Genomic DNA, 14958 nt, shown 5'->3' with positions numbered 1-14958 from the left:
CATTAGTCACTCCGTTTCCTTAACTGGGAGGAAACAGATTATCGAGACTGGGGTGAGGAAGAGTGGATCTAAAATATTTTTATAGGATGAGGGTTATATGAATCATGACTCTACTTAGATAATAATAATAATAATAATAAAACCTCAAAACTTGAAAAGTAAAATTAGGCGAGTATATTAATAATCCCAAGTAGATTCTAAAACACAGAAACTAATATTAGTTTATGAGTTTAAGAAATGAGTAAACAGGTCACCACTCATTGAGGAGACTCATTGAGCAGTTGAATTAAAATTGGGCAAAAGTATTCTAATTGGTAGAAAGAAGTATTGGGGACTCATGGGTAAAATTACTGCTGCTTCCTTTAGTAATGCATCTGAAGTCATTTAGAGTTAAGCCTCAGTTATTTGCATAGATGTGAGTGTTTGCTGTTTCCAGAGGTCTTTTGCTTTCATTTATTCAGGACCCTTTCCTGTAAGGTGCAAGGACTCCCACAGTTAATATGGCAGGAAGGTTCTTCTGAGGTGACTTTATGAATAGAGCTAGCATTAAAAGGGTGGACAGAGGCATGCGTGTGGTGTGGAGGCTCATTATTAAATGTCCTTTCCATTACACAGTAGTCAAACTAATTTCCCTACCCTGTAGGAAATGATACAGGACTTGTCCTCTGTTTTTAGAACTTGTTATTTACATTGCCTTTGTGTAAATCAGAGACCTACCTTTTTTTATTCTGGCTGTAAACAGACCCGTATTTGCTACCAACCAAAATGCTTCTCATTGTGTGAAATTTAAATAAACATCCATAAATATAGAACTAGTGCATGTCCACTAGTGTGTGCATGTGGTTCTCACCAGCTGTAGTGGGAATGGCTGGAGGTCTGAGACAACATTGGCTGCAGCGTCCACATAAAAAGAGCCTTGGTTTATTGTCAGAACCCAGAAACCAACTTCTTTTCAATTGTAGTATTATTAGAACTATTTTTTTCACTTAACCTAGAAAACTATCCTTACATTAATTAATATGTTATGTACTACTCTGCTTGTACTCATCAGAACTGGTGACAGTTCTTAATGGACCTGTACACTGCTCAGTGAACATTGGCTGGGTCCATGCTGTGCTGAATTTTATCTTTGAAATGCAGAGTTTTCCAAAAGAGGGAAGGAACACTGGGGAAAGAAAGATGAATTTTCTGTGAAAAAAGGATCTGTTTTTAGTTTATCCAGAGACTAGTTTTGTGACCTTAGATAAAGCAATTCATGTCTGTTTACAATATCATCTGAGAAGTGGGGATGATAAATTGTGACAAATAATAACTTCAAAGAGATACTGTCAAATGTAGTGAGATAACTTATTATAAAGTCTTTGAACTTCTTAGAAAAAATGAACTAAATACAGTTAATACTCCTATCGAAAAACAATGATAAGAAATATGATTATGTTCCAGTTTTACCAACAAACCCCCACACAAAATTTGACCCAGTCCAATTTTTCTCTTATTCAGTTTTATCAAATGTATGTTTTTACCGTAAGTTAATATGACCAAAAAGAAAAAGAAACTGTGAAATTTTCCTCTCTCAGTGACAAATTTCCTATTAGCATAGTTTGAGCATACATAGAAATTTATTTGTAACCATTAATTTTGGATTGCAAAAAGTACACAATTCCTCTATGCATGTATCCATTTACTCATTCAACAACTATTTAGCCAGTATTTTTCTGGGACTTCAGGTTACAAGATCAGATAGGAGATGTTTTGGGTTTTCAAGGAAAGCTCAATGTCTACTTGAGAGAGAAACTCTCATCTAGACATAATAATGGTAATACAAATTAGTGGGTCCTAGGAGAGCAATCTTTTACAGTATGTAACAAGAAGTGACTGAGCCTGACACATCAGAGGAAAAAATACTGCCTACCTTGTATAGTGTTGCATTGTTAACAAGTAATTTATATTAGTATCATGTGCCTTAGTTTTAAGTCTCATAACAATTCTATAAGATGCCTATTAGTATCTCCATTTTACAGGTGAGGAACTGGAGTTCAGGTAAGTTAAACAGTTTACCCAAGGGCACATGGCTCAAAAATGTCAGAACTCAGACTTGATTTTTAATTCCCATGTTTTTGCTTCTATACCACACCGCCCTAGTGATGATGCATATATACTGCCTCTTTTAAAATAATTTAGAAATGTGAATTTTCTATTTTCCTATTTTATCTATCTGGACAATTTTTTTCTGTGCATTTTCAGTACTGTACACAATGTATATTGTCTCCTCAAATTCATTACAGTCCTTTGATGGAAGTGGGATTTCCCTTAGAAGTCCATCTCTTCTAACTACCAAAAGAAAGTGACCTTGTTTATTTCTCGGAATATGGAAATTAGAGGTGATATGATAATATATGGATGAGGTTGAATTACCAAAACATAAGATATTTTATAGTAGAATGAAATTGTAGAAATAGATTCCTGTTTTGAACCGTATTATCATTACTCTAATTTACCCCCTGATGCAAAAGTCCATGCTACTTAGGCATAGATTCTAAACATCTGAAATCTGGAATAAATATTTTAAAGATTTCTAGTTCAGGTTCCTACTTAATTCAGAAACACCTACTACACCATACTCAATCTGCAGCTTTACTTGAACATGTTCAGAAATGAATTCTTTTATGAGACTTGGTCCACTCACAAATAGTTCTCATCACTAGGTTTTCCCCTATTTTGAACCTCTTTATGACTTTCAAGAGTACTTTCTAATTCTGCTCCATAGAACAAAACAGAATAAACCTAAAAAACAAACAAACGAACAAAACCCAGAGTAAGTCATCTACCTCTTCACGTGGCCCCAAGTCCTCAGACCTTGGAAAGTATTTGGCATTTCACTTTAACTCTATTCTTCTGGGTTAAACATTCCAGATTCCCTTAGTGATTTCTCATACAAAATAATTCTCAGCTCCTACATCAACCTGTTTGCCATCCTATAGTCTCTCTAATTTTATCAGTGTCTTCTTAAAATGTAATTCCCAGAACTGACTACAATACCAAAGATTAGTTAATGCTGACTAACAAAAAAAAAAAAAAAAAAATCATTAAGATAATTAATTCCCACATTGGAACACTATAACTTTAGATCCTTTCCCCAAAAGCAGCTATCACGTTAATTTTCCTCCAACTTGAGCTTATGTAATTGTTTTTTTAAAATGCAAACGAAGACTAAAATTATCTGTGTTTCATCTTGTTGTTTGTGACCCAGCTTTCTAGTCTATAAAAGAGCTATAGATAGAGCCTCTACCCTCTTTGGGTTATAACCCAGATTTATGTTACAATCAGGCATGATAACCATGCCATCTACATTTTCACCTTAACCAACAATAAAAATGTTGCTTGAGACAGGAAAGTTACTGAACTCTGTGGCCCTTTACTAGAGATGTTCTTTAAACTTAACACTGATCAGTTGATTCATGTTTAAATAATCTAAATTACTACCAGCTAGTCTCAAATCTGTAATAGTGTGATGAGGATTTCATCAAATACTTTGCCAAACACATGTTCTTTGAAAATCTGAACTCATTAGACAGTTCAATAAATTTTTGCTTAATGAATGCAGTCATCCAGAACTCTTAGATCCTCCCCACTTCATCTCTGTATCTTGTGATAGTAAAATTAAATTTTATCTTCACACTTTTCCATCCTTCATGATGAATCATCTAGGAAAGGAATAAAGGTTTTTCTCTGAACTTTTTGAATTATTTTTTCTTGAAGTCTGGAACATATGTACATATATATTTCTCCGCAGACATTATCTGGCTTCTCTATTGCAGATTCCAAGGTGGTTTAATTTCTTTCTCTCAAGATTCCTGTCACTAACATGTTGAACTTTTTAGTAAAACATATATGTACAAAGTCTCTTATTTTTTAGAGATTGTCATGAAGACAAGTAAAATATATCTACTTTTAGCATAAAATTATATCGAGACATTCAGACTTAAAAAGAGAATATGTACATTCCATAATCCATACCTTCAGCAAATATTTGTTGAGTGCCCACTGGTTAGAGTCTGTGTGAGGCCAGAAGTGGGGTCTTCAGGGAACACAAAAGCCAGCAGGAGAAGCAAATTCATAAATAACCAACTCCGTAGTATTAGAATAAGTCTCCTAATAAAGGTTTGTAAAACGTTCAGGAAGACAGCGATGAGGGAGAAATGAGTTTTATCTGAATGTGACAATGAAAGCTTAATAGAAGAAGCTCGCATTTAAACTAAGACTTGCAGCATGATGCTAGCCTGCCAGTGGCCAGATGGAAAGGGGAAGGGACATAATACCACAATCAGCTTTCACTGAGTACAGGATAAGAGATGACCAAAATGGTAGGTTTCATTTCATATTCATCTTGATTGGGTTAACATCTACTGTTACTTTCCTAGCGTAGTCTAGAGAAAAGTTGGTCAGAAAATTAAAACTGAAATCACTCAACTCTAGATAAAAATACAATTTCAGATTATTTACATGTGACTGAAAATATAACACTATTAGCCAAGTAATGCATTTTGTTTTAAATAAAGAAAATTCCTTTTAAACATTAATGAATTAAATGACTATTTTTTCTCTGGCCCTCAGAAAGAGACATGAACAACGGAGATATATATGTAGTGGAAGCCCCAGCACCTAGCACATAGAGAATGCTCGATATTACCTCTCATAAGGTTTGGCACGTAGAAAATGCTCAGTAAAAATTGCTTGAATTATTTTATGTTTCTGTGAATAGATTTTCCTAATTTCTTTATAACTGAGTTATATGGAGCCATATTTAATGAATGTGCCATTCTCAATTTCAAATTCTAATTTCAATTCCTAATTCATACCTAGTAAATTCTAGAGTAATCAATATCAGATGTGTGATGCCTGCCCTTATGCTAAGATTTAAACTATAAAACTTAATACTAAAATATCTTAGTACAACATCATCACTACATTTAGGGCTGTTTCAAGAGGTAAAGAAAAGACATAAAATGGTCAGTATTTATACAGTCAGTTTGCTTTCCATGCATGTATTACATATTGTCTCTTTAATTCTGAAAACTAAATTTCAAGTTCTAGTACTCATTAAAATAATACTGACTTTATTCTTCTCTCAGTGCACCTGGATTGATATAAACCCTGGAAAAGAGCATCTCTTTGCCTAACTACCATAAAAACAGTTTTCTCTCTCACCTAAGGTTCAAAATATGTTACTGAAATAGAAATGGACTTATCCCCATTACAAACTGTCGTCACGTTATGAAAAATGTAATCATTACAATACATTATTATATTTAAGTATAAAAGCTCAGAATTGCAATCTGTCATTGAGTGGCACATTTTAAACGAAGAGTAATATCCCAGGTCTCTTTAGAAAGCTTAATGCTTAAAAACAATTTTATCTAACTATGAACAATGAGGAAAAGCTTTATAAAATGCATTTCGAGTATGCTATGAAGAATATGAACATAGAGCAGAATTAAATTTAGAGCAATTAAGAGTAGATTTTGAAGATATTTTCTTAAATGCTTTAATATAGTCATCATCATTTCACTTTGCAGTTTTAATGAAAAGAAGCTATATGCACTGACTTTTTTGACAGGTATTATTAAATAAGTATGCATTATCCAGCAGCCTATTTGGTTACACAAAAGTTGAGGAGTACCTAAGAGTAAACACAAATAGTGGCTTTAATGATATTTCTGTGCTGAAATGTACTTTGATGGTAAGTGTTGTAACGTACTAAATTCTGAGGTTTGAGTATAACAGAAACCATACTGTATTGAGACATTCTACCTACAGTTTGTGGTCATGAAAGTCTGATTTAAAGTGGTTTTAGATATATGAAAGTATTTGGGGTCAGTGTCTTCTATATTGAACCTACTCTGTAGCCTATTTCACTAAACAAAATAGCAATGTACAAGTATATTCGCATAACTGAATTGCATTTAAAAGAAAAATTAAAACACATTTTGTATAAATCTATATAATTAATGATTGTGTCTTTATCCATTCCAAAATGATAGTCTTTATTTAGCTCATTCTTAATACTGATTAGGAATCATCTGAATGAACCAGAATAAAACATTTTCTAAACTAGTATGATAATCAGATATGAAAATGAAACACTAGCTATATTTTATAAGAAGCACTTTAGTGAGACAATCAACAAACATAAAATAGAAGGCAAGACACTGGCAGTTATTAAAATGAAAAATTGTCCAAGATCAAACATAAATAACATATCCTAGTAGATAGCGACTAGCTATGTGGTCGGTAAATACCTAAATGCTGTGTTTTCCAAAAATGATCAGTGGGAATTCATAGTTCAGCTTTATCTTTCTATCAGGAATAGTAAGATTCTCAAACAGCCTTAATCAGTAGATTCTTCAAGCCACCAAGACAGATATGTTTTGTAAGTTCATCTTTTATATAAGTCATCTCGAAAGAAATGTGAACTAAAATGTATTCAGCTTTCACTTTAAGCAGAAGGCTTGATACTGTACATACGTTATTTTATATAATCCTTACAGCAATCGTAAGAGTAGGTACTTTTTCCATTTTACAGATGAAAAATCAAACTCAGAGAAAAATCAAACTCAAAGCAGTTAAGCGAATTTCTCATGACTAGGGAATAGCAGATTCGGCTTTCAAATCCAGAGTCCTCTGAATCTACCATACTGCCTTTAATACAAATGTGGTGAAACCATATATGCATTATTAAACATAGATTTAAAGTTTTAAAGTTTCATTTTAAAGTTTCATTTATGAGTTGCTAAAAAAAATTCATGGAAAAAGCTATCATAATTTTATATAACATATATCAATTTGATATTTCTAAAAACTTCACATGTAGTTTTTCCTATTTCGTTTTTTGTAGAAATCTTGACCACGTGTCTATTTGTGTCTGCTATTCTAGTCACTGAGGGTACAGCAGTGAGCAAAATAAAAATGGTACATGCCCTCATGGAACATGCACTGTAGTGAAAGAGACAGACATTAAACAAATGATCATGCAAAAACATATAAATTATAAAATATAGCAAGTGCTATTAAGGAAAAATAAAAGGTGGTAGGAAAAACAATAAGTAGTAGTGAAAGTGTGGAGGAATGAAGAGACCGATAGGCCAGGTTGTCTGCCTGCTAGTCCACAGTTTCCATGAACACATTTATTTAGGTGTGTAGGGCAAGAGCATTCAAAGTTTACTCCGAGGTCTCTAGTTTGGGTGACTGAGTTTATAGTGAGATAGGGAATCCAGGAGGGAGGGAGAGCAGGTTTGAGGGTGAAGATATGAGTTTGACCTTGAGCGGGGAGGAAGTTAAGGTTACTAGGACATTCAGAGATAGACTTAGGACTGAAGGACATCCATTGGGTGTCTAGAAATGAAGAGAAAGAGAAAGGATGAGAATCTAGATTGAGGAAATACACACGAATAAGTAGTAGCTAAATCTGAACTGACCTCTGCTAGATGGGTTAGATTTACAGGTGAGAAAAAAAATTAAATACCAATCCCCTTTAAAAAAAAAAAAAAAAACTAAATCCAGTTAATCATAATTTCCCAGAGTACATGCCTCAAAAACTTAGTTCTGAAGAATGATAGTAAGTGCTCCTCGAAATAAATAAATAAGCAAAGAAAAAAATGTCTGTAAACAGTAGATTTGGGTAATGGGTTAAACAAAGTTTAAAGGGTTTCTCAGCCTTTAATATCCCAATGTGCCTCATTTCCCAAATGTATTGGGCCATTGAACTTTTTCTATTAAGGAGTGTTTTATGGAAATTATATTCTAAACAAGACCTGCTAGGAAACACTGGACCTTAAAAGAGCTTGTAATTAAGAATTTTTATGCTTTGGGGTGGGCAGAATGGAGTTTAATCAAGAGAACACTGAAATTGAGGATCGTGAAATATATATTTGTATTTGGTAGCATTGTCAGGTAGGAAGTCTTTGGAGCCAGAGAAAGAGAACTGTTATAGAGGGCTCATCAGGAGGAAGGCAGTGCAAAGAGTGAGATTTTGAAGTTTGGGACAAATTGAGGAGGGAATTATTCTAGACAAGATCATCTAGGACAGGAAGCTGATAAGGACGTGTGAACGATAGAGCCGCCTGAGAAACAGACAAGAAAGTGTGAACCTGAGAAACATTCTGAGGGAAGGAATTATGGGACTTGGTAATAGATTAGATTAAAAGAAGGAAAAGGCAAAGATAACAGTATAGTTTCTAGACTGGGAGAGGAAGAAAGATACACAGAAGAACGAAACCAAAACCCTAACGGTATTATGACTAAAATACTTCCCAATTCCTCCCTGGATTTCTAGAAAACAGAATACAACACTGTCTGAAAGTATATTCAGTTGTATCTCTTCAAGTGTTTTCAATTAAATGACATGAGACTAAACAATTTTAAGAATTTTGGTATGCAGATCTAAAATGCTATGTTCATGCCATGGCCAGTTTTCAAGTGGTCAAAAAAATAAACTTTAAACTTAATTATAATGGAAAGATGTTAACCATGTGGAAATTAATTTTTTTTAAATTTTACATTGTTCAAAGAAACATGAACAATACTCTGGTCATCTTATTATTAAAATACCTTACATTAAATCTGGCATTTACAGTTTCACATTCAGCAACAAGGTAGAAATCACACGTTTTCAAATTCTGAGCAGAAATTAGTTTTAGATTTATTTGCTTTCTTTCCAAATGTGTTAGTGTTCAAGGGTTCTGACAACAGCACCCTTTTTGGTTTAGAAAAGAAAAAAGTTCTGTTAGGAAAAAAAGGCATGATTTTTTTTTTTTCTTTAAAAAACCTGCCTGCTTTTTTCTCAGGTGACATTTACGAAGAGGAAATTTGGGTTGATGAAGAAGGCGTATGAGCTGAGCGTGCTATGTGACTGTGAGATCGCGCTGATCATCTTCAACAGCACCAACAAGCTGTTCCAGTACGCCAGCACTGACATGGACAAGGTGCTGCTTAAATACACGGAGTACAATGAGCCACACGAGAGCCGGACGAACTCAGACATCGTGGAGGTGAGAGCGCATGCGTGGTTGGTGACCCCAAACTAGCGCAGCCAAGGGTTGTTTGGATCTCCTTCCCCCCAAAGACACAAGCACAACCTTCCTTCTCCTAAGATGTCCGTACTTCCATAGGTGTACCCCAACTAATACTCCATCCCCACCTTTTCTCTCTCCCCTCAAAATGTAAGTTAGAATGACATGATGATAGGGACAATGGAAATTGGGTCCTTGCTAGAAATCAGGCACCAGTATCATTATTACATTATTGGCCACATCCTTCATGAGTCATCATTGTCCACTGCTATGTCAGAACACCAGAATTGGGAACTGTGGCCAGTGGACAGCCCACCCACATTTTAGATGACTTCTCATAATTTAAGTATACACTAGTTTCTCAGCATAATCAAAGAAAAAAAAAATTTAAAAATGAGCTCAGTGCAGTTTTTTACTTTATGTCTCTTTCTAATTCATTTTTCCTAATGCAGTCTTGCTGAAAGAGTAAAGACAATTATTCTGCTAGAGATATTTTTCCTCCAAATTATATAATTTCATATAGCAATGAAAACTGTTAATATACATAGAATCAGAAATCTGATAAAAATGAATTTCTAAATGTTAGCTCAGTGTTTTATCAAAGTCAGATTTAAAACATTATTTTATTGTTCCAAAAATAAATAAGCATCAGATTAAAACTCAAAAATGTTTTAGATTTTTTAGCATAAATAACATTGTCATACAATTTTAAATGCTTCTTGCATGGACCCTATTTTAATGTTATTGCCCTTCATTATCAATGAGTACCAACACAAAAAGGAGGAGACATAGTGAGGACTGTCCCCATCTGTCTACTTTTCCCACCTATCCATGATATCATAGATTGTGACTGCTTTCCCAGAATTAAAAGAAAATTGATAAATGTTTCAAAAGTATATAATCGAGTCAGTTTGTCAGATTATAAGTCATTCTTGCCGTTGCTTAGACTGGTTCCATATTATGAAAAAAAATCTAGTACTAATCCTGATCAAATTAATCTGCCTCTCATACCCATCTTCCCTTTACCTGTTATAATTGTCTAAAACTAATTCTCATTTCTTGCTTTTTTTTGGAATATTTTTTAAAGTATTATGCTGATCAGTTTTATAAGTTTTTTAAATTCTTTACCTCATAAGGCCAAGCAAATAATTTCAGAGAAACAAAAGTGAATAATAACTAAACCTAATGTGGTACGTGTTTAAAATACTTTCAGATTTGCATTATTCATTTAATTTTAGTTTTTCATTAACTATGATTTTAACTGTGTACTTGCCTTGATCTTGAAATTTAAGATTATTTATAAAACTTACCTACAATGTATTTCAGATAGTATTTTATTCATATAGACATATAAATGTGAAAATATATAAAGAAACATGAATGTGAACAACATTAGTTGATTGTCAAATCTCATAGTTGCTTTCGTGTGTGTGTGTGTGTGTCTGTCTGTCTGCGCGTGTTCATACACATTTAACATAAGTTCCAATCACAAAACAATTTACACTCAAAATTCCATCTCATTACCAAAAACATTGCGACCAATATTTCAGGGTAACGAAAGAATTCGAGTCGGAATTCATCATTAGACCCGAACTGCCCCAGTCCTTAACATGATGTGAAATACAGTAGAATCATATTAAACTAGTTGAAAATTTGTTGACTTTTAAAATCTGCTTTCTTAAAGGAGTTTAAAATCTAGAAAATTCATCTTCTGAGGGGTTCACGTGACAATATCCTATGTGACTTAAAGGCAACTTAAAACTTCACATACTGTAAAAACTTCAATATTTTTGGACACATGGGTGTCTGAGCCAGACTTGTTTATGGGCAACGAGAAGAACGCTGGGTTGGAAGTCAGAGGGCTTGCATTTGAACCTTTGTCTTGCACAGTCTTACAATGTGATAAGTTAGCTACTTCTTTGGCTGAAGTTTTTGCAACTTGAAAATGAAGGTGTTGAATTTGAAAGTCTACAACATAATTCCTTGAAAAGGGATCCTTTTGAAAGGGAATAAAGCAGCAGCTTTATTATCTTGCATTTAACATCAATGAAGTAAAGCTCTCAAAAAGACGTTAAGGACCCCCTAGGCCAAATTTAAAGATTCCATGGCTTGATTCTTTGGATGAAAATAACATGTTGTCCATAAGAAGAGATGAAATACTGCCATTTGCAACAACATGGATGGACCTTGAAATAATCATACTAAGCGAAATAAGCCAGACAGAAAAAGTTGAAAATCACATGATATCATTTACATGTGAGATATAAACCTAAAAGCAACTAATGAACAGGACAAACAGAGACTCATGGACATGGACAATGGACTAGCGGTTACCAGAGGGTGGAGGGAAGGGGGGAGGTACGTGGGGAAAAAAATTTAAATCGTTTCTTCAATTTAAAAAATGGAAAGAAAATAACAAGTTGTAAGTCTAACACATTTTGAGTCTGCCCTGCTCAACTACCTGAATCACACATTCTTCACCTACTTGCCTTTTCCACACTTTAGCAGTAACAGAGATGATGGAGAAAGAAATAAAGTGGGATATCCCCTAAGCTCTATAAAATTTACATCACCTCCACATGGAGTCTTTTTCTAAGTGCGATTCATTGAAACTGGTATGCTTGAGATTCTTGGTAGAGAAGAGGGCATCTGAGTGGGAATCTGCATTTATGATAAGTTTCCTGATGAATTTTATACACACTAAATTTGCAAACTTCTGCAGCACTTAAGACATAAATTGTGTTGGAGGCTAAAGAACTTGTGATACATCAGGCACTTGAGGAATCTGTTCCTAGACTGGATCTAACATGAAGTTGAAAGTTAACATAGTTTACTACTCTTGGGTAAAATTTAAAATCCTATTTATTTTAATTTAATGGAATACATTTAACTGAGTAAGTTTAATGAGTAGCATAATATGTTTCATGAAGGGTCATTAGTTTTATATTTCCCGTTTGGACCATTACCCCTCTCCCTTAACCCTCTGGAAACAGTTTACTTACAAGAAAAAAAAGATCGGCGAGGAGAGGGAAATAATATGATTCCCAGCATTTAGACTGAAATATAAATTTCTGGGCTGTACCAGAGTAGTGTTACAGGGTCATAGGAAATTGTACAGTGCGTGGGTGTTGAAAAAGATTCCTTCTTTTAGCAAAAAAAAGCTCTGTGCAATTATCATGTCTTTTGCTTGATAATTAGCACTACTGTTACAATGGCACAAAGCCTTAGAAAGACTTAACAGACTGAGAGAGTTTTTATTATTGTTATATTATAATGCAGCATGAATATCTGTTTAGATACAATATATAAATATGCCAAATTTAGTGAATGTGTTAAATTTTTAATCCATTGGTTTAAAAAAAATGGTTATTGTATTAAATGCATTTACTTTGAAGAAAGTCTGTTTTATACAGGATATTTATCTAAAATGCTCGTTTATGAGGCTGTTGACACTCAGTAGGGATTCTGATGGTATTAAGGAACTCTGCCTCCTTCCTGGCTTCCAACTGTCTAGCTCCACTCCTGTTTCTCTAAGCTGCCTTCCGACCCTCCCAAATTGATGTTGGGCTCTAGTCCTGGAAGGCATGGTGTCAAGCACTTCGAGATGACCTAAAGAACACAGGTCCCACAGAACACGCTTCTAGTGACGATTCAGCAAGCACCAACAAAAGACAGGCATTCTTGTTAAGGATGTAAAACATACATAAAAATCAGTTTAGGAACAATTGGAAAGCAAAGGAGCAATAACCTCATTAATGAAGTACAAGCTGCTGAAAGGAAGAAATAAGCTAAACAATTTATCAAAACTTTTATTCAAACAGGTAGTTGATCACCAGATCATTCCAAGTGATCCTTGGAGTCACAGAAGTCCCAAACAGGTTAGCTCCATACCTAGCTCATATTTTCTAACCACCAAACCCACAGGGGAGCATTACTTGGCACCTGGCCAGAAGGAAACCTCTTGCCCCTCTGTGACTCAGATTCTGTTGAGCTGCTCATCCACTCTGGGCCAGTGCTTGAGTGACTAAATGTGGAAAGGGAGAAAAACACAAGGTCTTTTGCTGTTCCCAGGAAGTCAAAAAGACGGCTGTGACTTCTGCAGAGGAAACCTTCGATTCACATCTGTCTCAGTAGAGGATTACTGGATTTTTTTTTTTTTTTTAATTCAAGAATGTATAGGAAGAGTGTGGGGGATAGAAGGGAAAGAAAGAAATGATATTTACATGAAATTTTATTTTCCGTCACCTGAATCCTATTTGAATTTAATGACTTTGAAGAACAGTTGTTTTAGCAAAATGTTTTCTTCCACAGTAATATTTAAGGACTGAATTGAGACTGGAAAGGCCTTAAAATAGGTTTTAAACTTTATTGTTTCACCATGCTACTGAAGGTTATCAGTAAGCTAACTACCTTGACATAGTTTGGTAAAAATTCATTAGTGTAATTTTTGCTGAAAAGCAAATACTGCAAATACTGGAATGAGGCTTCTTTATAAATTCTATATTATGAAATTTGAGATTAGATGTAAAATATGAATTTGTATCTATTTAACTTGAGCTTTCATTATATCTACTCCAATTAAATAGGTTTAAAATTTATACTTGTAAAAATATAAATATATAAAATTATTCTTATTTATGCCCTGTGGATGAATATTACACACAGATACTTTTCTTAGAAAGAAAAAGCACTTTCACTTATTTGATCGTTTTTTGAATTTTCATTGTTTCACACATTCACTGAACAAAGATCGGCTGAATTCCTACATGTGCTATGTGCTGTGGAATGCCTGGAGATAAACATGAACAAGGCCCCCCAAGGACTCTTGGTCCTTAAGATTGTTCACAAGTCCATGCATGATCTTGTCCCTGTATTTCTCTTCCTCTCCAGCCTCATCTTTTGCTATTCCCTCTATCAACCCCTTCCCACCACTCCCATCCTATCCACAAGCCACCCAAACATGTTTATATTCCTCGACTTCTCCAAACACTATTTGTTTTGTCCTCAACATTCCTTACTAGGCCTTTCTTGGCTTTTCTTTATCGTTCATTCAAATCAGGTCCCAATTAATACTTTTAGATAGCCATCCTTGAAATGCCCCGTAATTTGTGTTAGATCTTTTCCTATACTACATTCATCGTCTGTGCAGTTTTCCCCATCAAAGCACTATTACAGCTGTTATCCAATTGCCTGTTTCTTACTGGATTTTAAACTCTTAGAAGGAAAGGAGTATGTATCTGTGTGTATTTTGTTTACCATCGTATCTCCAGGGCTAAATGTGAAGTCTAGAGAGTGTTAGGCCCTCAGAATATATTTGTAGAATAAATAAACAGGGGTAGACAATTATAACAGGAAAAATCCAAGTCTTTGTCATATAGAAAAATATTGCTCATTTAAAGTATGAAAAATGTCTGTATAGCTCCAATGAAACAGTTCATTAAAATTTGATAAATTTTATCAAAAGAATTCAAAAAAATAAAATAATCTAGATCTGTGCTATGGGACCACATTGGTCTAGGTTGAAATGTGAAAAGGGAGGCATTTAAACAAATTGTATTTTTAAAATAATGCCAAAATTAATTCTTCAATATAAAATTTGAGGAGTGCATTTCAAAGGTGAAGAACTATGTAGCCCTAAGATTTTAGAATTCAGAGCATAAATGTTCGCTTTGAGAGACACCAGTTTAGAACTAAATGCTCCCCATAAAATTAAAAGCACATTTTACCTCTAAAACCAATAACCATGGAGTCAATCAGTAAACTTATTGCCTGGTCAGAAAACCTTTGCAAGTCATTCAGGCTGACAGGGAGCACTAACCACGTGAGCTAGGTTACGTGTGCCTGTTTTTTTAAATATGAAGCTTGAGAATGGAAAGATGGTAGGTATTTT

General features: G+C 34.3%; 1 protein-coding gene across 6 annotated transcripts in view; it reads left to right on the top strand.

Annotated features, from left to right (window-relative positions):
* MEF2C (myocyte enhancer factor 2C) overlaps positions 1–14958 on the top strand; it is a 146634-nt gene that overhangs the window by 64729 nt on the left and 66947 nt on the right. For all 6 annotated transcript variants that reach the window (XM_011377843.1, XM_011377837.1, XM_011377853.2 and 3 more), the window contains exon 3: positions 8844–9047. In XM_011377843.1, coding sequence (XP_011376145.1) covers positions 8844–9047 — 204 coding nt within the window. The remainder of the gene's footprint in view (positions 1–8843; positions 9048–14958) is intronic.

Source organism: Pteropus vampyrus, unplaced genomic scaffold, assembly GCF_000151845.1.
Source record: "Pteropus vampyrus isolate Shadow unplaced genomic scaffold, Pvam_2.0 Scaffold11, whole genome shotgun sequence".
NCBI lineage: Eukaryota > Metazoa > Chordata > Mammalia > Chiroptera > Pteropodidae > Pteropus > Pteropus vampyrus.
The sequence above is the reverse complement of the archived record's forward strand: the minus strand, read 5'-3'. Positions and strand labels throughout refer to the sequence as shown.